Source organism: Erinaceus europaeus, chromosome 15 (genome assembly GCF_950295315.1).
Source record: "Erinaceus europaeus chromosome 15, mEriEur2.1, whole genome shotgun sequence".
NCBI classification, from domain to species: domain Eukaryota; kingdom Metazoa; phylum Chordata; class Mammalia; order Eulipotyphla; family Erinaceidae; genus Erinaceus; species Erinaceus europaeus.
In genome coordinates, this window is record NC_080176.1 from 36,675,491 (window position 1) to 36,696,410 (window position 20,920).

The 20,920-nt window shown below is 43.8% G+C and overlaps 1 protein-coding gene across 4 annotated transcripts in view; it reads left to right on the top strand.

The window, feature by feature from the left end:
* CABLES1 (Cdk5 and Abl enzyme substrate 1) overlaps window positions 1-20,920 on the top strand; it is a 166,380-nt gene that overhangs the window by 126,549 nt on the left and 18,911 nt on the right. For 3 of the 4 annotated variants that reach the window (XM_060173586.1, XM_060173583.1, XM_060173584.1), the window contains 3 exons: window positions 13,022-13,118; window positions 14,492-14,648; window positions 15,945-16,048. In XM_060173586.1, coding sequence (XP_060029569.1) covers window positions 13,022-13,118; window positions 14,492-14,648; window positions 15,945-16,048 — 358 coding nt within the window. Of the gene's footprint in view, window positions 1-13,021; window positions 13,119-14,491; window positions 14,649-15,944; window positions 16,049-16,762; window positions 17,534-20,920 lie in introns of those variants that run through there. The other variant, XM_060173585.1, reaches the window with a different exon arrangement.

Below are 20,920 nucleotides of genomic sequence, written 5' to 3' on the forward strand. Positions count from 1 at the left end.
GTTTTGGGGGCAGTAGGTTGTCCAGTGAGCCACTGTGGCAGAACTCAGACACAGAATCCCATCAGGGATTGCATTTCCCACTTACGTACGGACTGAATAGAAAGCTTCCATGAAATGTAGAGGCAGAAGAGAATAAAACACAGGGAGAAAGCAGTGCTAGGGGCAGGGACACCAGAGTGTGGTTTCCTGCTTCTCCTGAATGCACTGCTTTTGGGTTGTTCTGGGTGTCTCTGCAGATTCCTCTGTCTCTGCTGTGTGTGTGGTGAACTGTTCCACCCTACAAACCCATTTGAGCCATAAGCAAGGTTTCTCAGTTCCCAGAGTGAAAGAGCAAAGGCCAGCTGTGAGACACATCTCATTTCATCAAACAGACAATTTCCTGGAGTGTTGCCTGTGAGCAGGCTCTGCAAGTCCAATGACGCTCTAAGAAATAAAATAATGTTTATTAAGGGCATAATGGTTATGCGAAAGGACTCATGCTTGAAGCTCCAAAGTCCCAGGTCCAAACCCCAGCTCCACTGTAAGCAGGACTCTGAATTCACTGATTCTGCCAACTCCAGCCCTGGTTCCTGACCCATCTGTTATCTGCAGTTACTGAAGATGAAATTGGACCACAGTCCGACACACAGTGTGCCCTGGATAGTTCTTAGTCACTGGAGTTCCATGTAAAATTGTACTGGAAGAAAGGTTTCTTCAGGTTAAAACTAAAAAAGGGGGGGGGGGGGTCTGGAAACCACAGGATAAATCTCCAAATTTTCATTAGCTCTAAACATTTATTGTTGGAGCTAAAGAGTGCTTCCTTATCATGGCACTCATGTCAACTGGTGTCACCTCAATAATCTTCCACGTCAGATATTCTTTATAAATTAGCTCAGGAACGTACCATGGTGAGGTGACGATGTCCTGTCCAGCAAAGGCCTCCATATCCTCAAAATTAGTTTTTGCTCCCTGAGCTCAGCATGCAGGACTGTGGTTGCAATCCATACCTGGTAATCCACAGCTGCAGGCCTCGGGGGAACTCAGCTGCTATGTTATCTGAAGGGAGTGAGGACTTCCTGGAGTCAGCATTGAATCTGAACATGCCAGAAAGTCCTGACATCTTCCAAACACATGTACTTGACTTGATGGCCATGAAAGGGCAGAGCATTGTGGATTGGATTCTGTATCTGATCAGTAATTTTAAAAGTACTGAGAGAGGGACCTCATAACTTACTATATAGAATGGTTAAACCAACAAGAAGAAATATTAGAGAAATGAACCAGGACAAGAATTCAGCTAAAAGCCCCCAAAAGGATGAAGCACAAAATAATGAGGTCAACACCCAAATACCAGTTAAGGAAATAAACACAGGAGTGAATAAAGAGTTTGAGAGAATTGTCATCAGAAATGCAGATACAATAAATAAGACTCTGAAAGAAAACACTGATTATCTCAAGGTTATTAGAGAGCTGAAATAGCTGAGCTAAGAATACAACTAGCTGAACAAGCTAAAACAGTATCAGAACAGGGTAACAAAATAGATGAACAATAGGAAACAGTACAGGGGAGAGAGGATAGAATAAATGAGGCTGAAGACAGAATTAGCAAGATTGAGGAAAAATTAGAGAAAACTAAGCAAGAAGTAAGAGATCTCAAAAAGAGATTAAGAGATACTGAAAACAACAGCAGAGACCTATGGGATGACTTTTAAAGAAATAATATACGCATTATTGGCTTACCAGAGGAAGAAAGAGAGGGAGGGGAAGAAAGCATTCTACAGGACATAATAGCTGAGAACTTCTCTAGTCTAGACAACATAAAATACATAAATGTTCAAGAAGCCCAGAGGAACCCAAACAAAATTATTCCAGACACCAAGACACATCATATTTAGAAAGAAAAGGAATAAGGATAAAGAAAGGATCCTGAAGGCTGCAAGAGAAAAAGAGTCACCTACAAAGGAAATCCCATAAGATTAGCAGCAGACTTTTCCACACAAATACTACAGGCCAGAAGAGAATGGCAAGATATCTATCGAGTGCTCAGTGAAAAAGGCTTTCAACCAAGACTACTGATCACTCTTGCCTGGATTGACTTGTGTCTAAGTACTTAAAGAGTTCACAGTTGTGGAAATTAACAGTTGTTTCAATATTATTTCATTCCCTGAGTTGAAGCACAGAGGCTGTTCAAGACTTTTGTTCTTTTTCTTCCCTGTAGGCTATTAGAGCCTCAGGGCTTTTAAACTATAAGTAGGCTTCTTAACTTAATCCCTCACTCCTGACCAAGAGATAAAGCAGGGTGGGGGAAAGATAGCACAGTGTTTATGCAAAGAGACCCTCACACCTCAAAGATCCAAAGCTCCAGGCTCAATTCAGCTTCTCTGCCAAGCCAGTCAGCACTGCTGGGCCTGTGAATTTCTAAACAAGTCCCGTTTATAATCTGTACGTTCTGAGGGAATTATTCACCACATCCTCATCAGGAGAACAGTGAGGAAAGGCTCCCATTGCTAGCCCCACTGCTAGGCCACTGAGGTATAGATCTTCTCCTGAGTTTTCTGGTTAGTTCTCTGTTCCCAGACGTCAGCACAGGGCCTCTGAAGGCAGTAACAATGGAGACTCACAGTTGCACTTGGTGCGCCTTAGGGGAGTTCTCTCCTCCCTTCAGCAATCTTTTTGTTGGTAAAGCAGATTGGAGGTGGTGCCTCAAATAGTAAACTGCTGGATTGTTAAGAGCTATTCAATCTCTCCTTAGGCCCCTCTCTGTCCATGAGCCACACGTGTTTGCACTCGCCAGTGGTTTGGTGGATTCCTGAAGTTGTTCTAGTCCTGCATTGTTTGGTCCCAGATGATCTCCTTTGGTATTTCTAGTTGACCCAGGAGAGGAGAGAAGAGGAGGGGAGGGGAGGGGAGGGGAGGGGAGGGGAGGGGAGAGGAGAGGAGAGGAGAGGAGAGGAGAGGAGAGGAGAGGAGAGGAGAGGAGAGGAGAGGAAGGAGAGGAGAGGAGAGGAGAGGAGAGGAGAGAAATACAGCTGTTGCTGCTCCATAGCCCCGCCTCTGGAAGTCTCTCACATATATATTTTTTTTAATGTGCTCTCCATAGCTCTACCCCACTAGGGAAAGACTGAAACAGACTAGGTGTATGAAACGACCTGCCCATGCCCATGTCCAGTGCAGAAGAAATCTCAGAAGCCAGAATCCCCACCTTCTACACCCCAAAAGAAATCTTGATCCATACTCCCAGTTGGATAAGGCTCTGAACTTCAAGCTCCATCAGGACCTGGTGAAAGAGGAGATATCACAACAGACACCACAGAAATTCAACATATCATGCAAGGCTTCTAAGAACAACTATATGCCAACAAGCTAGAGAACCTGGAAGAAATTAACGATTTCCTAGATACCTACCAACTTTCAAAATTAAATAAAGAGGAACTAGATAATATGAACAGGCCCATCACAGCCAACAAAATTGAAACAGTTACCAAAAACCTTCCCAAGAATAAAAGTCCTGGACCAGATGGTTTTACATATGAATTATACAAAACCTTTAAGGAAGAGTTAGTACCTCTACTTTTAAAAGTCTTCCAGAAGATTGAAGACACTGGAATACTCCTCTCCAGCTTCCATGAAGCCAACATCACTTTGATACCAAAAGCAGACAAGGACACAACCAAAAAAGAAAACTACAGACCAATATCTCTGATGAACATAGATACTAAAATATTGAACAAAATTCTAGCCAACTGGATACAGCAGTCTATTAAAAAGATTGTACATCATGGCCAAGTGGGGTTTATCACAGGGATGCAAGGTTGGTTTAATATACATAAATCAATCAACGTGAGCTACCACATCAATAAAAGCAAGACCAAAGACCACATGGTCATATCAATAGATGCAGAGAAAATCTTTGACAAAATCAGACATCCCTTTATGATCAAAACACTACAGAAAATGGGAGTAGATGGAAAATTCCTGAAGATAGTGGACTCTATATATAGAAAACCTACAGCCAACATCACACTGAATGGTGAAAAACAGGAAGCATTTCCACTCAGATCAGGTACCAGACAGGGCTGCCCATTATCACCATTACTATTAAACATAGTGTTGGAAGTTCTTGCCATAGCAATCAGGCAGGAGCAAGGAATTAAAGGGATACAGATTGGAAGAGAAGAAGTCAAACTCTCCCTATTTGCAGATGACATGATAGTATACATAGAAAAACCTAAAGAATCCAGCAAGAAGCTTTTGGAAATCATCAGGCAATACAGTAAGGTGTCAGGCTACAAAATTAACATTCAAAAGTCAGTGGCATTCCTCTATGCAAATACTAAGTTAGAAGAAATTGAAATCCAGAAATCAATTTCTTTTACTATAGCAACAAAAACAATAAAATACCTAGGAATAAACCTAACAAAATAAATGAAAGACTTATATACTGAAAATTATGAGTCACTACTCAAGGAAATTGAAAAAGACACAGAGAAGTGGAAAGATATTCCATGTTCATGGGTTGGAAGAATTAACATCATTAAAATGAATATACTACCTAGAGCCATATACAAATTTAATGCCATCCCCATCAAGATCCCAACCACCTTTTCTAGGAGAATAGAACAAATGCTACAAATGTTTATCTGGAACCAGAAAAGACCTATAATTGCCAAAACAATCTTGAGAAAAAAGAACAGAACCGGAGGCATCACACTCCCAGATCTCAAATTGTATTATAGGGCCATTGTCATCAAAACTGCTTGGTACTGGAACATAAATAGACACACTGACCAGTAGAATAGAATTGAGAGCCCAGAAGTAAGCCCCACATCTATGGACATCTAATCTTTAACAAAGGGGCCCAGACTATTAAATGGGGGAAGCAGAGTCTCTTCAACAAATGGTGTTGGAAACAATGGGTTGAAACATGCAGAAGAATGAAACTGAACCACAAAATTTCTCCAAATACAAAAGTAAATTCCAAGTGGATCAAGGACTTGGATGTTAGACCAGAAACTATCAGATACTTAGAGGAAAATATTGGCAGAACTCTTTTCCACATAAATTTTAAAGACATCTTCAATAAAACAAATCCAATTACAAAGAAGACTGAGGCAAGTATAAACCTATGGGACTACATCAAATTAAAAAGCGTCTTCACAGCAAAAGAAACCACTACCCAAACCAAGAGACCCCCTCACAGAATGGAAGAAGATCTTTACATGCCATACATCAGACAAGAGTTTAATAACCAAAATATATAAATAGTTTGACAAACTGACCACAAGAGAAACAAATAACCCCATCCAAAAATGGGGAGAGGACATGGACAGAATATTTACCACAGAAGAGATCCAAACAGCCAACAAACACATGAAAAAATGCTCCAAGTCTTTGATTGTCAGAGAAATGCAAATAAAGACAACAATGAGATATCACTTCATTCCTGTGAGAATGTCATACATCAGAAAAGGTAACAGCAACAAATGCTGGAGAGGTTGTGGGGTCAAAGGAACCCTCCTGCACTGCTGGTGGGAATGTAAATTGGTCCAACCTCTGTGGAGAACTGTCTAGAAGACTCTCAGAAGGCTAGAAATGGACCTACCCCAGAAATGGACCTGCCCTATGATCCTGCAATTCCTTTCCTGGGGATATATCCTAAGGATCCTGACACACCCATCCAAATAGAGTTGTGTATAGTATGTTCACAGCAGCGCAATTTGTAGTATCCAAATCTGGACGCAACCCAGGTGTCCAGCAACAGATGAGTGGCCGAGCAAGTTGTGATATATACACAATGGACTACTACTCAGCTATTAAAAATAGTGATTTTACCATTTTCAGCCCATCTTGGATGAAGCTTGAAGAAATCATGTTAAGTTAAATAAGTCAGACACAGAAGGATGAATATGGGATGATCTCATTCTCAAGCAGAAGTTGAAAAAAAAGATCAGAAGAGAAAACAAGTAGAACCTGAACTGGAGTTGGTGTATTGCACCAAAGTAAAAGACTCTGGGGTGTGTGGCAGGGAGAGTACAGGTCCAAAAAGGATGACAGAGAACCTAGTGGGGGTTTTATTGTTATGTGGAAAACTGCGAAATGTTATGTACAAACTATTGTATTTACTGTCAAATGTAAAACATCAATCCCCCGATAAAAATTTTAAATATAAATATATATATAGATGTGGACTGGGCGCTAGCCCAGTGGGTTTAGTGCACATGGCACTAAGAGCAAGGACCGGAGTAAGGATCCCGGTTCGAGCCCCCGGCTCCCCACCTGCAGAAGGGGGGAGGTCACTTCACAGGTGGTGAAGTAGGCCTGCAGGTGTCTATCTTTCTTTTCTCCTCTCTGTCTTCCCTCCTCTCTTGGTTTTCGCTCTGTCCTATCCAACAACCATAGCCATGACAACAATAACAATAACAACTAAAAAAGCATGAGCGACAAAACAGGTAAAATGATCTCAAGAAGCAGTGGATTCATAGTGCAGGCACCAAGCCCCAGCAGTGACTCTGGAGGCAAAATACATATATTTTTTTTCTGTGATGTATGTAGGATGGTCCCATTCAGACATCCATGTCTGACTGAATAATAGTCTCTGGGTTAGTTTATCAAAGGTGTATCAGAGACTATGTGATGAAAAAATGGCTTCCTAGTGGAACACGACATCTTAGGGGTGTTTGTTTGTTTTGCCTTCAGGGTTATTGCTGGGGCTCGATGCCTGCTCCGTGAATCCACTGCTTCTAAAGGCTATTTTTTTCCCTTCTGTTGCCCTTGTTGTTTTTCTTTTTTTTTTTAAAAAAAAGTATTTTTTAATTTTTATTTATTTATTTTTTTATTTTCCCTTTTGTTGCCCTTGTTGGCTCAACCAGGTGCACCACCACCTGGCCCCGCCCCTGTTGTTTAACATTGTTGTAGCTATTGATGTCATCATTGTTAGGGCAGAGAGAAATGGAGAGAGCAGGGGAAGACAGAGGGGGAGAGAAAGATAGACACCTGCAGACCTGCTTCACCGCCTGTAAAGCGACTCCCCTACAGGTGGGGAGCCGGGGGCTCGAACCGGGATGCTTATGCCAGTCCTTGTGCTTTGCGCCACCTGCGCTTAACCCACTGCGCCCGCTGCACCACCGCCCGACTCCCGCCCTTGTTGTTTTTCATTGTTGTTGTAGTTATTGTTGTTATTGATGTCGTCATTATTGGATAGGACAGAGAGAAATGGAGAGAGGAGGAGAGAAAGACAGACACCTGCAGACCTGCTTCACCGCTTATGAAGCAACTCCCCTGCAGGTGGAAAGCCAGGGGCTCCAACAGGGATCCTTAGGCTGGTCCTTGAGCTTCACACCATGTGTACTTAACCCACTGTGCTGGACCCCTGAGGGTGTGTTTTAAGATTGTCAGCAGCTTCCTCATGGTGTTTGTATCTTTCACTCTTGGCATTGGGGCACTTAGATGAGGTCATTCTCTTGGGTCCATTTTCTGAGTGTTCATTTTGTGACACAGAGAACAGCTTTTTCTATCGTTAGAGAAGCCTTCAAGTTGAAATGCTCCCTGCCTGGCTCCTGGCCCTTCCTCCCTGCCCACTTTCCCCAGAAAACATCTCTTTTGGCTGTGGAAAATTACACATTCACAAATTGTGTTTCTTTCCTCACATCAAGCATATTGCCACACAGAGACAGATCTGGAAATGATTTCATGGATGAATTATGTTGTTATCCGGCTGTTTATAGGATCTGCCTTTAGGCAAAGATTTTGGTGTAAGCCACATTAAGGCTCCTTCACTGTCTGCCAGTTACCCTGAAGGGGCTGACTTATCAATGAAGCACGGCGTGAATGCAAGAAAGGCAGTACTTTGGATTTTACTTTTTCTTGTCCGCCCTGGACCTCATTCCACTGAGGGAACTGTGATGGTAGAAGGTTTTGCTCTTAATATCAGTGCACAGATCCAATCCAAGATGACACTTCACTGTGTCCGAAGAAGCCAGAAACAGAGCTACTTAAGCATTTATGGCTTGTGTCACTACATTCCAGAGGAAGTGTAATCTCTTAATTAAAATTAGCTCACAAGTGGTATTTCCTTTCCTAAGCCAGCTTTCAAGCTTGGCTTCCTGTGCAACAAATCTCTCTTCATTTTTTTTTTCTCAGTATCTGGAAATCCTGTTAATCTTTAATTGACTTTAAAATTATTTACACATCAAAACATTCAACCTTTTATTGTCTTTTAAAGAGTAGATGCCCAGTGGAGCTCCCTGTTGGTATTCCAAGGTCTTAAGTTTAGAGCATCACAGACAGAAGACCAGTCATTTCTGTTTTAGAAACTTGGGAAATAGTTAATTGGATATCATACATACATCTACCATCTACTTCTCTGGTGTTAAGCATATAATCTTGCATCTTTTTTATCAACAGGAATATTGGTTTATTAATCATATACTTCCTTGGGAAAGGACATTGGGCTGAACCTCTTATTTTCCACTAGGTAATCTTGTTTGTTCAATTTCATGCATTATGGCTCAATGGGCATCTCGGAAAAGGAAAGAAAGATCCTTTTGCCTGCTACACATGATGAAATCACAAGTTGACCCTTATGTAGTCAATAGCAGCCAAAACAATCCCCTTTGGGTACCAGGCTTGCCCATCTGCTCTAACGAGATGACTTCACAACTGTGAAATCATGTTCATTCACTTTGTCTTGTGAGATCCAAAACTGAGGTCTAGGGGCTTTCCAGCATGGAGGGAGAGGCTTTCAATGAAAGCTACATGAGATGAATTACAGTACCTTCTTCTGAAGGATGAGTCTACACCCCTCAAAAGAACCTACCAGTATTTCTGCTCCTTATTTAAAGGTGTAACTGCTGTTGGCACACTCCTCAAATGCATTTTCTTTCTTCTCTTTTTTTCTTTTCCCTTTCTTTCCTCCTTTCTTTCTTTCTTTTCTCTTACCAGGGTTGCTAAGTCTTAGTGCCTGCAAAACATATGCACGCTCTTGTCAGACATTTTTTTAAAAATATATACAGAGAAATGGAGAGGGAGAAGGGAGATAAGATAGGAAGGAGAGAGACACACCTGTAACCTTGTCTAACCACTCATGGAAGCTTCCTCTCTGTATGTGGGGACCAGGGACTTGAACCCCAGTCTTTGTGTGCACTCAACCCAATGCACCACCACCCAACACCCCAAAAGTATTTTCATCTGCTGTTTTTTTCTCCCCTCACCCCAGTCTTTTAATGGCTAACCTTTGTAAAAAGTCTTTGTGCTGGGTTTTCAAAATGTTTTTGTTGGCTCTGACCTCTGCAAAACTTAACAAACTTGAATAGAATGAGAAATGTGTTTGTAGCCAACTAAATCTGAACTGCAGAGTCACCTAGGAGTGTGGGAGGGAAGGAATCAGACTGTGTGTTGTCCATGGTTCCTTACCAGTGGCTCTGCTGAAAGGAAATCTTTGCCTATGACCTGACCAAACATGTCCATCTCTTCGAGTGTAAGCTACTGCATCTAAACCCCAGAACAGACAGTTTTGAATAATATCCACATATGGTGCTTGAACTTGCCTCCATTCCATTTTTAGGAGCTTGAACATAAATTTATATTAGAACCCTCAATATATATCTGGGGGAAAAAATAATCTTCTAGTATTTTCAAAGACATTGAAAATTCAAACTTTAGTTTGTTTTTAATTACTCTCATCTGCAGTCCCACATGAACCAACTCAGTCTCCTGGTACTGGAGAGTTAATACTGGCTTTGGAGCCAGACAGAGACCCCTGTTTTCATACCCATTTTATTTATTTTTTAAATATTTATTTATTCCCTTTTGTTGCCCTTGTTGTTGTTTTTTTGTTGTTGTAGTTATTACTGTTGTTGTTATTGATGTCGTCGTTGTTGGATAGGACAGAGAGAAATGGAAAGAGGAGGGGAAGACAGAGAGGGGGAGAGAAAGACACCTGCAGACCTGCTTCATCGCTTGTGAAGTGACACCCCTGCAGGTGGGGAGCCGGGGGCTTGAACCGGAATCCTTATGCCGGTCCTTGGCACTTTGTGCCACATGCGCTTAACCTGCTGTGCTACCACCTGACTCCCTTCATACCCATTTTAATTGGAATTCAGAACATTGATCTTAGGATCTTAGAAAGAAAAATCAAGATTTAATTACTTCACTGGGACTTCTGCTTAGTTATATTTCACTAGAGTTTTTTGTTTGCTTGTTTTTATTGCCACCAGGATTATCCCTGGGGCTCACTATAAATCCACCAGTTTTTGGTGGCCATTTTTTTCCTCTTTTTTTTTTTTACTACTTTATTTGATAGAACAGAGAGAAATTGAGAGGAGAGGGGAGATACAGAGGGAGACAGAAAAATAGACATCTACAGACCTGCTTCACTGCTCATAAAGCATGCCCTCTGCAAATAGGAAGCGGGGGCTCAAATCCAGGTCCCTCTGCACAGCATGTCAGCAAAGTCCTGAGCCTCTTAGCTCCAGATGTGCCAGCTCTTCATTCAAAGAGGCACTCACAGGGGACTCATGGGTGTAAGTAAGTGTTTACAGTACTGAAAATAACGCTCACAGTTCTGAGCATTAGTGTTCTGTTCTGCCTCATCCTTAAGTGAATTAGATGTTAGGAATGGCATGAAGTTATTTGTTGTCAAACTTGGCTGATAGGAGGTGGGGGGAGGGAGATTAAAGTAATCATGAGGGGGGCCAGGAGGTGGCGCTCCTGGTTAAGCGCACACATTACAGTGCACAAGAACCCAGGTTCAAACCCCTGGTCCCCACCTGCAGGGGGAAAGCTTCGTGAGTGGTGAAGCAGGGCTGCAGGTGTCTTTCTGTCCCTCTCCCTCTCCTCTCAATTTCTCTCTGCCTCTATCCAATAATAAAGAAATAAATTTTAAAAAATGAAAAAATAAAGTAGTCATGCACAGGATTAAAAAAGGAAATATAGGGACCTGGTGGTGGTGCACCTGGTTGAGTGCACACATTACAGTGTGTAAGGATCTGGGTTCAAGCCCTTGGTCCCCACTGGCAGGAGGGAAGCATTTCAAGTGGTGAAGCAGGGCTGCAAGTGTCTCTTTCCCTCTCTATCTCCATCTCAATGTCTGTCTTTATCCAAAGTAAATACATGAATAATTTAAAAAGGAATATATATACATATATATACAAATATTGTTTAAATACTGTGATGAATTTGTTATTGCTTTTCATAGCAATCCCAAAGGAACTCAAAGACCTTGGAGATAGCAGAATCGGGACTCCCAAGGAGAATTGCTGTGAAATGCAGCCTTTACTGGGTGAAAAAGGTGTTGGGTGTTTCTTTTAAAACTGCCATGAGTCATACACTGCATTACCAGTGGGATTAGAGAGTCAATTCATCCATGGAATGCTCGTAGACAAGAATGCTGGCTCAGCAAAAGCAAATCTGTTTTCAATCCATAAAGGGGTTGTCTTGTTTCTCCCTCCTCTTCACCTGGCCCCTTTCTTTTTCCTTTTCCTTACTTACTCTAACTTTTGCCCCCAAAGACTTTTGCTTTGCATTATATTCTCACTTAGGACCTAGGAGATGACCACCAAACTTGGTGCCTTAGTCCAGACCACACAGCAAGAATAGTGTTGACCTAAAACTGCTCTGATAAGCCAGAAGATAGTGTTCCCAAACACTAGTGCAACTTAGCATTACCTAGAGAACGTACAAAACTCTTGTTGGCTAGAGCACAGGACTTGTGTGCCTGAGATCTGAGGTAGAACTCTAGCACCAAATATGCCAGAGTGGTATTCTGATGTCTGCTTCTGTCTCTCTCATGAAGTAAAGTTAATCCAAAGAAGAAAGGAAGGCCAGCCCAGGTTCAAGCCTGGGCTACCACTGCACTGAAGGGAGTTTTGGTGCTGGAGTCTCTTTCACTCTCTGCCTCTCTCTGAAAAGCAAAAGTGGGAAAGAGAGGAAGAAGGAAAGAGAAAGAGGGGGAGAGAAGGAAGACTTGCTGCCTAGACTCCACACTAACTGAGCCACAGTATCTGGTGCTAGAATTTAGGCAGCAGTTGCTTGTCAGAGACTCTGGAAATTCTAACATGCAGCCAACTTTGAGAAGTGCTATCGAGGAGGAGGGTTGTCCTTCACAATGTAAGGCCTTATCCTGAGCACAACTATGGCCAGCCTGTCTTGCATTACAAGACCAACCTCAGCAGTCTCAGCAGGCTCCCGGCCTCATTCTCCTCACCTGTAAAACAGGAGACTAAAAGCAGCACCTGGAGGCCAGGCGGTGGTGCACCAGGTTAAGTGCACATAGTTCAAAGTGCAAGGACCTGCTCAAGGATCCAGGTTCAAGCCCCCCAGGCTCTCCGTCTGTAGGGAGGGTCGCTTCACACACGGTGAAGCAGGTCTGCAGGTGTCTGTCTTTTTCTTCCCCTCTTCCCCTCCCCTCTCAGTTTCTCTTTGTCCTATCCAATAAATTGTAAAAATAAAAAAAAATAAAAAAATAAAAGACCACCACCAGGAGCAGTGCTGCCACCAAACCCCAGCGATAATCCTGGAGGCAACAACAACAACAAAAAAGCAACTCCTGTCTGATAGAGTCACTTTAAAGAAGAAAAGAGCTGGTGTTTGAAACTCTTTATACTTTGTGAAGTCCTGATTGTTCCACTGGTGCTTATTCTCTTCTAGAAAGACATTCACTTTCCAGGTGGCTTGGCAAGGTAGCTAACTGATGTGTGCCATAAATTCTTTTCACTGCCAGCAACAAACCTGAAAGAATTATTTATAAAAAAAAATTTATTTTTCCTGTGTCATAAAAGGAGAGGTGGTCTTCCCAGCTTCAAAAAGAACCCAGCAGCTGGAGTTCCATAGAACAGGGGATGCATGTTCTTCCTCATCTCTAAGTGAGGAGCCTTGCTGGGCAAGAAGCAGTGCTGTTGATTCATTGGTTTCATGGTCAGAACTTCTACTAGGTTGGGGCTTTGACGTGACTTGGTCACTTGGTATGATCACAGTGTCTTGTGTTGTAAGCATCATGACTCTTTTAGGTGCAAAGTCATTGTTTTCTTTGGCTTTTCCTCCCCAGAGATTTGAAATTGGATGGAGGAAGACAGTCAACAGGTGCCATGAGCTGGAAAGAGATCATCGGCCTTGAAGGTGTGGAGCTGGGTGCTGATGGGAAGGTAAGGCTGCACAGCTTCCTGCCGGTGAGCTTGTGCTGCATCCAGAAGGGTCAGGAAGCAAAGGCAACGTGAAGAACATGGCTCCTGGTGGAGAAAGCCAGATCTGTCAGACATTCCTGGGTGTGTGACAACAGCCACAGCTCCCTCTTCGGTGCACAAGTGAAATCCACTGAACTGGGCCAGGTGCTGGCTCACCCAGTACACATCACCATGCGTGAGGACCTGGGTTCAAGCCCCCAGTCCCTACCTGCAGGGGGGCAGCTTAGTGAGTGGTGGAGCAGTGATGTAGGTATCTCTCAGTTTCTCTCTCCCTCTGTGTCTCTTGTCCTCTATTAAAAAAAAAAAAAAAAAAAAGACCCGGCCAGAACAGTGGAGTTATGCAGATCCAAGTCCCAGCAGAAGCCCTGGTGACCAAAAAAAGTGAGTGAAGTCCACTGAGAAGTTTCTGGAAAGTTTCTGATGGACCTGAGGAACCATGAGGACCTCAGTCCCAGATAGTGGCCACAGAGCAGCTGGTTACCCTGTTCTTTCAGCCACCAATCACTTAGAGAACAGCTGGTCACCACTATCACCTGGATATCAGCCCAGAGCCTATGGTGTGAGGATGTGTGAGCCCCCGTATCCCAGGAAGTGAAAAATACTCCCTTCCAAAAGGCTGTGTGTCCTCATGGGAATGGGGGAGGATGGTGTACAGAGAGAGGTATCACCATTGTAGTTATTGTTGTCATTGTTGTTGGATAGGACAGAGAGAAATGGAGAGAGGAGGGGAAGACAGAGAGGGTGAGAGAAAGACACCTGCAGACCTGCTTCACCACTTGTGAAGCGACTTCCCCTGCAGGTGGGGAGCCAGGGGCTCGAACCGGGATGCTTACACCGGTCCTTGCACTTAGCGCTACCTGTGCTTAACCTGCTGCACTACCACCCGACTCCCGAGAGAGAGGTATCATCAGTAGCAACTGCCGAGGGACTACTAAGAGGTCACACACAGTCCCTTAGCAGAGACTCCTAGGCCACGGCATGTTCTGGATATGTACTCAGTGGCTTATCAGAGGTAGTACTGTAATATATATATTCAGTCTTAATTTACTAACTCAGTACCCCAACAATTTCTGAGATTGTACTTGCCAAATACACTGATCCTTCTAACATGTAATGTGAACATTTATGCCAAGCAGGATAAATCAAAGCTGAACAAAGTATCAAGTCAGCTCAATTTAGCATTCAGCACAAGTAAATACCAGAACAGAATCTGTTTTTTCAGTCTCATTGGATTTTAGAATCGCAGGCACGAGAACATAGACCTTATGCGGGTGCAACATAACTTGGTCAAAACATAATCTTAACTCTTGTCTGTTTTTGTGTTGACCTTTTAGACTGTTTCATATACCCAGTTTCTGTGGCCAACAAATGCCTTTGGAGCCCGGAGAAACACCATAGACTCCACCTCCTCCTTCTCCCAGATCCGTAACCTGAGTCACCGCAGCCTCTCTATCGGACGTGCCAGCACCACCCAGGGCAGCCTGGACACAGGTAACCTCAGGCCTGGCTGGGTCTGGAGTGCTCACAACAAGATGTGCCCCCATGGGAGTGTGTAGCTTGTATTCCTCTGTGCAGGAAGATTGTGTGTGTACGTGTGTGTGAGAGTGTATGTGTGCATGCATGTGTGTTTGTGCGTGTGTGTTTGTGTGTGTGGGTGGGGGGAGTTCTAGAACTCATCCTGAGAGTGATGTCACTCCTGATCTCAGCCCATGCATACTCACCACCAGGCCACGGGGTGACTGCCCTAACAAGATGCCTCAGTTGTCAACCCCCAAGCTTCCACAAGGAGAAACACCAAGTCCAGCTGTCCTGAACAACATAGTCAGGCTTCATACATCTCTATACCACTCATCTCCTAGGTGGGGAACTGATCCTGATCTATGTTTTTATAGTACACAAGTCAAGCTTTTCTTTGGATGGTAGGCTTGTAGAGGGTGTGCGAACTGTCTCTTTGATTAGCATAGTTAGTAGATGATGAACTTGGCTGCTGAAGGGGAGAGTTACATGCTTCCAACTTTGCCTGTACAAACCCTTGTAAGAATTGACACAAGGGAGAAAACACTTTGTAAAGCAGTGTGGTTTTCTTGGCTCTGAGAAATTCCAAGTGAACACGAAGTTCTCCAGACCTGTCCAAGTACTGACTTTTTTTTCCCCCTTAGATTGATTTTCTATGAGACAGACTCACATGAGAGCAAGAGAGAAGCCAAAGCAACAGTCTTCTCTGTGTGCTGCTAGGGATGGCACCCCGAGTCTCGGGCAGGCACATCCTGAACGCTGCCAGTTGAGCTCTTTCCCCAAGCCCAGATGCTGGCTTGTAGCCACTGTCCTGTGTTGCCTCTACCTCTAACCAGTTTCTACTCTGTCCTTGTGGCACCTCCATTTCTTGTTCATAACAGACACAGGAGTCTGTTCAGATGCATTCACATGAGGAATGGGTTGCTCACAGGGCACAGCTGGAAGTTTAGAAATGAGCCTCTGGGTGCCTCAGTGTGTGATCTGCACACTCTAGGAAATCGTGTGTCTCCTGGATATGGGGAGTACTATATAGTGTTCTTGAATGGCAAACATGTCAGAAAGTTAAGTATTTGGTGAGCCTTTACAGCGGGCGGTACTGCCCTTCATTGGCCTGTAGCAGCTTCTCCTAAAGTTCCAGTGACTGAAATGACTCTGAGCTGAGTGATCTGAAGTCAGTCTTTGTCCAGTCTGACATTCTACATGGCAGTCTCGAAGATGCCTCTATTTTGGAAGCCCGGGTTCCCTAATCACCATTTTGCATGTGCCCTTTAGGTAGTGACCTGGGAGACTTTATGGACTATGACCCAAATCTCTTGGATGACCCTCAGTGGCCTTGTGGCAAGCACAAGAGAGTTCTGATCTTCCCTTCCTACATGGTGAGTAGTGGGAGAACCCTTGTGAGACAACCCCCCCCGAAGCCCCCAATCCCCATGTGGGTTGCTTACACAGGGCCAGCATATTCCATCTGTGACCCCGCTGGTGCTTGGTCATCTTCAGATACTGCCGACAGTCCAAGCCTCCCCTGCCCAGCCCGGCTTATGCCTTAACAGTCACACATACACACACACACACACACACACCACCACCACCACCACCACCACCACCACCACCACCACGATAGTGGAAGGCTGGGTTCCTCACGGACAGTGCTTACTTCACATTCAGCTCTAGAGTTCCTTGGTGACTGTAGCCTCTACATTCATTCTGAGAAAACATAACACTGAGCTCTGAATGACATCATTGTCTTCTAGGAAAGTGAAAGTAGAAAATGCCCTTATGGGCCTTCAATGCAAAAGCCTTTTCTTGCTCTTTATTATTATTATTGCTATTACTATTTCATGGATACTTCCTATATTTTCTTTTTGTGTAATGCTGGCTTCTGCTTTGGGCTCACCACCATTTCCCACCACCACAGCAGATACAATGGGGTCTGAGCTCTCTTTGGACACATGCCCTTGCTCAGTGGCAGCTTGAGTCCATACTACAGGGAGTCAGGTAGCTAACTTTGCCAGGAAACTCTCAGTCACTTGCCATGCACAGCACCAGGTGGGAAAGCACTGACCCAGAATGTCCCTGACACCTCCTTCCAGGTCCAGCTGGGACCAGCACAGCCACAGACGCCCTACCTCTGGCTCCCTGGTTCCTCCCCAGCCTGTGCTGTTCTCACAAGCCAGAGCCTCAGGAGTAGTGAAGGCCTGATTTCTGTTTTAGGCATTTATATCTGCAGAAGCCACAGTGACATCAACACCAGGTTCTCAAAGGTCACCTGAACTCACTAGAAGCTTAGAGTTCTCAAGCAGTGGGATCTCACCCTCCAGCCTCCCTATTCACTAAACACTTGGCAGGTCACTGATCTCAGAGAAACACTGGGCAGAACACAGGCCCTTGCCAGTTACTTCAGCATGGTTCTTCTTGTAATTTGGCAATTAGTTCTGAGATCATCTTAATGTGCCATACTGAGTCAGGATGAATTACCAAAGGCATTCAGCTGAAAATTGTCTTAACTCCCTACTCACTACTGTCCTTACCCTCAACTCCTAACACAGAAAGAAATGAAAAGTAGAGCTAAATATAGTTTTTATTATCCTTCTCTATGACCTGTTCAATTTATTTTTGCTTCTTGTTAAAAATTCCAAGACTGTGGGCCAGGCAGTGGCACACATGGCAAAGTGCACATAGTACTAAGTGCAAGGACCCTCACAAGGATCCAGGTTCAAGCACCATGCTTCCCACCTGCAGGGGTATGCTTCACAAGTGGCAAAATGGGTCTGCAGGTGTCTGTCTTTCTCCCTCTCTATCTCCCTCTCCTTTCTCAGTTTCTCTCTGTCCTATCCAGTAAAATGAAAAAACAAACAAAAAAAACATGGCTGCCAGGATTCATGATATCAGCACCAAACCCCAGTGATAACCCTAGAGGCAAAAAAAAAAAAAAAAATCCAAGTCTTACTCATTTAATTCAGCTCATAATTAATTGTCCAAAACCAGAACCATCGCCTTGATGTTAAGGAAGGAACAAGTGAAAGACTGTGACTTGCATGGGGGTCTTTTATGTTGTTCACTTACTTACAGTAATGTTCACCATATTTATTTATTTATTTACTTATTTTTTATTTAAGAAAGGAGACATTAATAAAACCATAGGAGAGGAGGGGTACAACTCCTCCACACAATTCCCGCCACCCAATCTCCATATCCCATCCCCTCCCCTTATAGCTTTCCCATTCTCTATCCCTCTGGGAGCATGGACCCAGGGTCGTTGTGGGTTGCAGAAGGTGGAAGGTCTGGCTTCTGTAATTGCTTCCCTGCTGAACATGGGCGTTGACTGGTTGATCCATACTCCCAGCCTGCCTCTCTTTCCCTAGTAGGGTGGGTCTCTAGGGAAGCGGAGCTCCAGGACACATTGTCACTTCACATTGACACTTCAGTCCAGGGAAGCCTGATCAGCATCATGTTGCATCTGGAACCTGGTGGCTGAAAAGAGAGTTAACATACAAAGCCAAACAAATTGTTGAGCAATCATGGACCCAAAGGTTGGAATAGTGGAGATGAAGTGTTGGGGGTACTCACTGCAGACTCTAGTGTACTTCTGTTTTCAGGTATATATTTTGCTCTAGTTTATGGATATGTGTGAACATATGCTCTATCTCACGGAACCTGGTGTATATCTAGGTTTTGGGACTTTGTTATGAAGTGAACCACCTGGAATGGAATTAGAGAATACTATGAAAGGAAAGGTCTCACCCAAGTAATGAAGCTGAAGGGTTGTCATTCCACACCTGAAGTCTCTGGACACAGTCTGAGGTGAAACATGCTGGGGTGGCACTCATTGCGTTGATTAGGTTGCGATCGGTGGATGCAGTATTATTTGATATGAATTGGGAGAAGCATGCGGGAAAGTGGGCCTCACCCTAAGGTTCCAGGACTGCGGGAAATATAGGCTCTCTAGTGGAGATGTGAGGTTCATCACATTATTTGGTAACTGGCTTAACTTTGAATACCCAGTATCTTGTATGTAGCTGTGCCACTGGTTGCCCCTGATCTACCTGGTCTAGGCTTTTGAGAGAGTCTGCATATCAAAGACTCAGCCTATGTATTAAAAAGGCTCAGTCTGTGTTTTTAAAAGTTTGAGACATACAATCAATTTTCCCCCTCTCATATTAGTTAAATAGTGATTTATATGAAACACCATTCCCACCACCAAAAGACTGTGTCCCATTTCACCCACCCCCAGCCCCCCCTGCCACCCCAGGAAGCTGAATGTCCACCCTCCCCCTCACCACAGGGTTTTTACTTTGATGCCCTACTCTCAATTTAGTCAGATCCTGCTTTTAGTTTCCCTTTCTGATCTTCTTTCTCAACTTCTGTTGATGAGTGGGATCATCCCATACTCATCTTTATCTTTCTGACTTAGCTCACTTAACATAATTCCTTCTAGCTCTGTCCAAGATGGGTCAGAGAAGGTGGGTTCATTGTTCTTAATAGCTGCATAGTATTCCATTGTGTATATATACCACAGCTTTCTCAGCCATTCATCTGTTGTTGGGCACCTGGGATGCTTCCAGGTTTTAGCTATTATGAATTGATTCACCATATTTATTAAGTAAGTTGGGCAGAAAGCTGTGGCTCAGGGAGTCTGAGTGCAGCTATCCTACTTGACAAACAAGAAGTGAGCAGCCGAGGCCAGATCCCTTGGCTTAGTACTCTGTTTCCTTGGCTTCTGAATACCACCTCCCTGAACAGTCAGTGGCAGGACTACTGACCTTGGTGGAGGACAGGAAAGTGATGCTTTGGCTGACAACAAATTTCAAGATAACTAAGAGAATAAGAGTGAGCACAACTTTGGGCTGACACTGAGATTTGGTGGGGAATTCATCTATAAGACATGTTATGTCTGGTGGTAACTCTGATCTCTCCTTTTATGGGCCTGGTGTCGGGCCAGTGCCTGGTCTGATTTTTATTTTCCTAAAATGTTAACATTGTGAGTTTCGAGGTTCTGCACTGCAACTTCTGCGCATGTGCCTCAGCATGTGTGCCTGATTTTTTCTTATTGGACTATGAGCTAGAGGACTTGTCAGGTCAGCATAGATGTCCTACCCTCCTTACTTTACGTCCCCAAGTGGGTCATTTTTCATTTCACTGCATTGGGTCTGCAACCCATGCTTCCTGTAATAATCCGTTTTACAGAAAATGGAATTGCTCATGAATTAAACTTGCCAGGACAGCTCTATAAGACCTACATTTCATTCTGTTCTATCCAGGGAGTTTGGTCCTTTGATAAAATGTGGGCCATCCATTTTCCAGCATTCTTGTCTAAGTAATTGATATGCACATCCTGTGTTATAAAGAGCCTCAAACTAGCTCCCTGGAGACATCCTCTCCAGATACACAGAGAGTGTAGTATCGTTTAAATATGAATTTGAACTTGCAAGATCAATAGTAAGTTATTTTTGTTTTTGTTTTATTTTTTCTTGTTTTCTGTGCTGGGAAACAGGTATAGAATTTGCCCATTTAGATTGACTGAGGCCCTGTTCTCTAGTGGTCTTAGTACTTCCTTAGATAACAGGTGAACCAGTCATAGCCCTCATTGACCTTGACCTTGTGATAAGTGGGAAAGTCAGTGAACAAGTAGACATTCACTTTCACTTTATCAGTATAGTAGGGAAGTGAAGAAGAAATCCTCTTAGAAAGGTGATGTGTGGGGCTGGGTGGTGGTGCATCTGGTTAACTGCACACATTACAGTGTACAAGGACCCAGGATCAAGCCCCCTGGTCCCCACCTACAGGGGGGATGCTTCACGAGTGGTGAAAAGGGCTGCAGGTGTCTCTCTGTCTCTTTTCCTCTCTATCTCCCTCTTCTCAATTTCTCTGTTTCTATTCAATAATAAATAAGTTTTTTTTTAAAAAAAACCTATTTAAAATAGTGATCTGAGGTGTCCAGGTGCTTCATCCAATAGAACTCACATGTTACTATGTGCAAGGACCTGGTTTCAAGCCCCTCAAACACACACCTGCAGGGGAAAGCTGCAGAGGAATAGAGCAGTACTGTGGGTCTCTCTCTCTCTCTCTCTCTCTCTCCCCCCCCCTCACTCCTGCCCCACCCCCTTCCCTCTCAGTTTCCATCTCTATCAAAAAGGAAGGAATGATGGAAATGGAGGATGAGTAGAAGTTAGATGTAGTCTTCAAGAAAGATTCAAAATGGCATTGAAGACAAACACTGAGGGAGAAGAGGGAGCAGCCATGTTCCACCT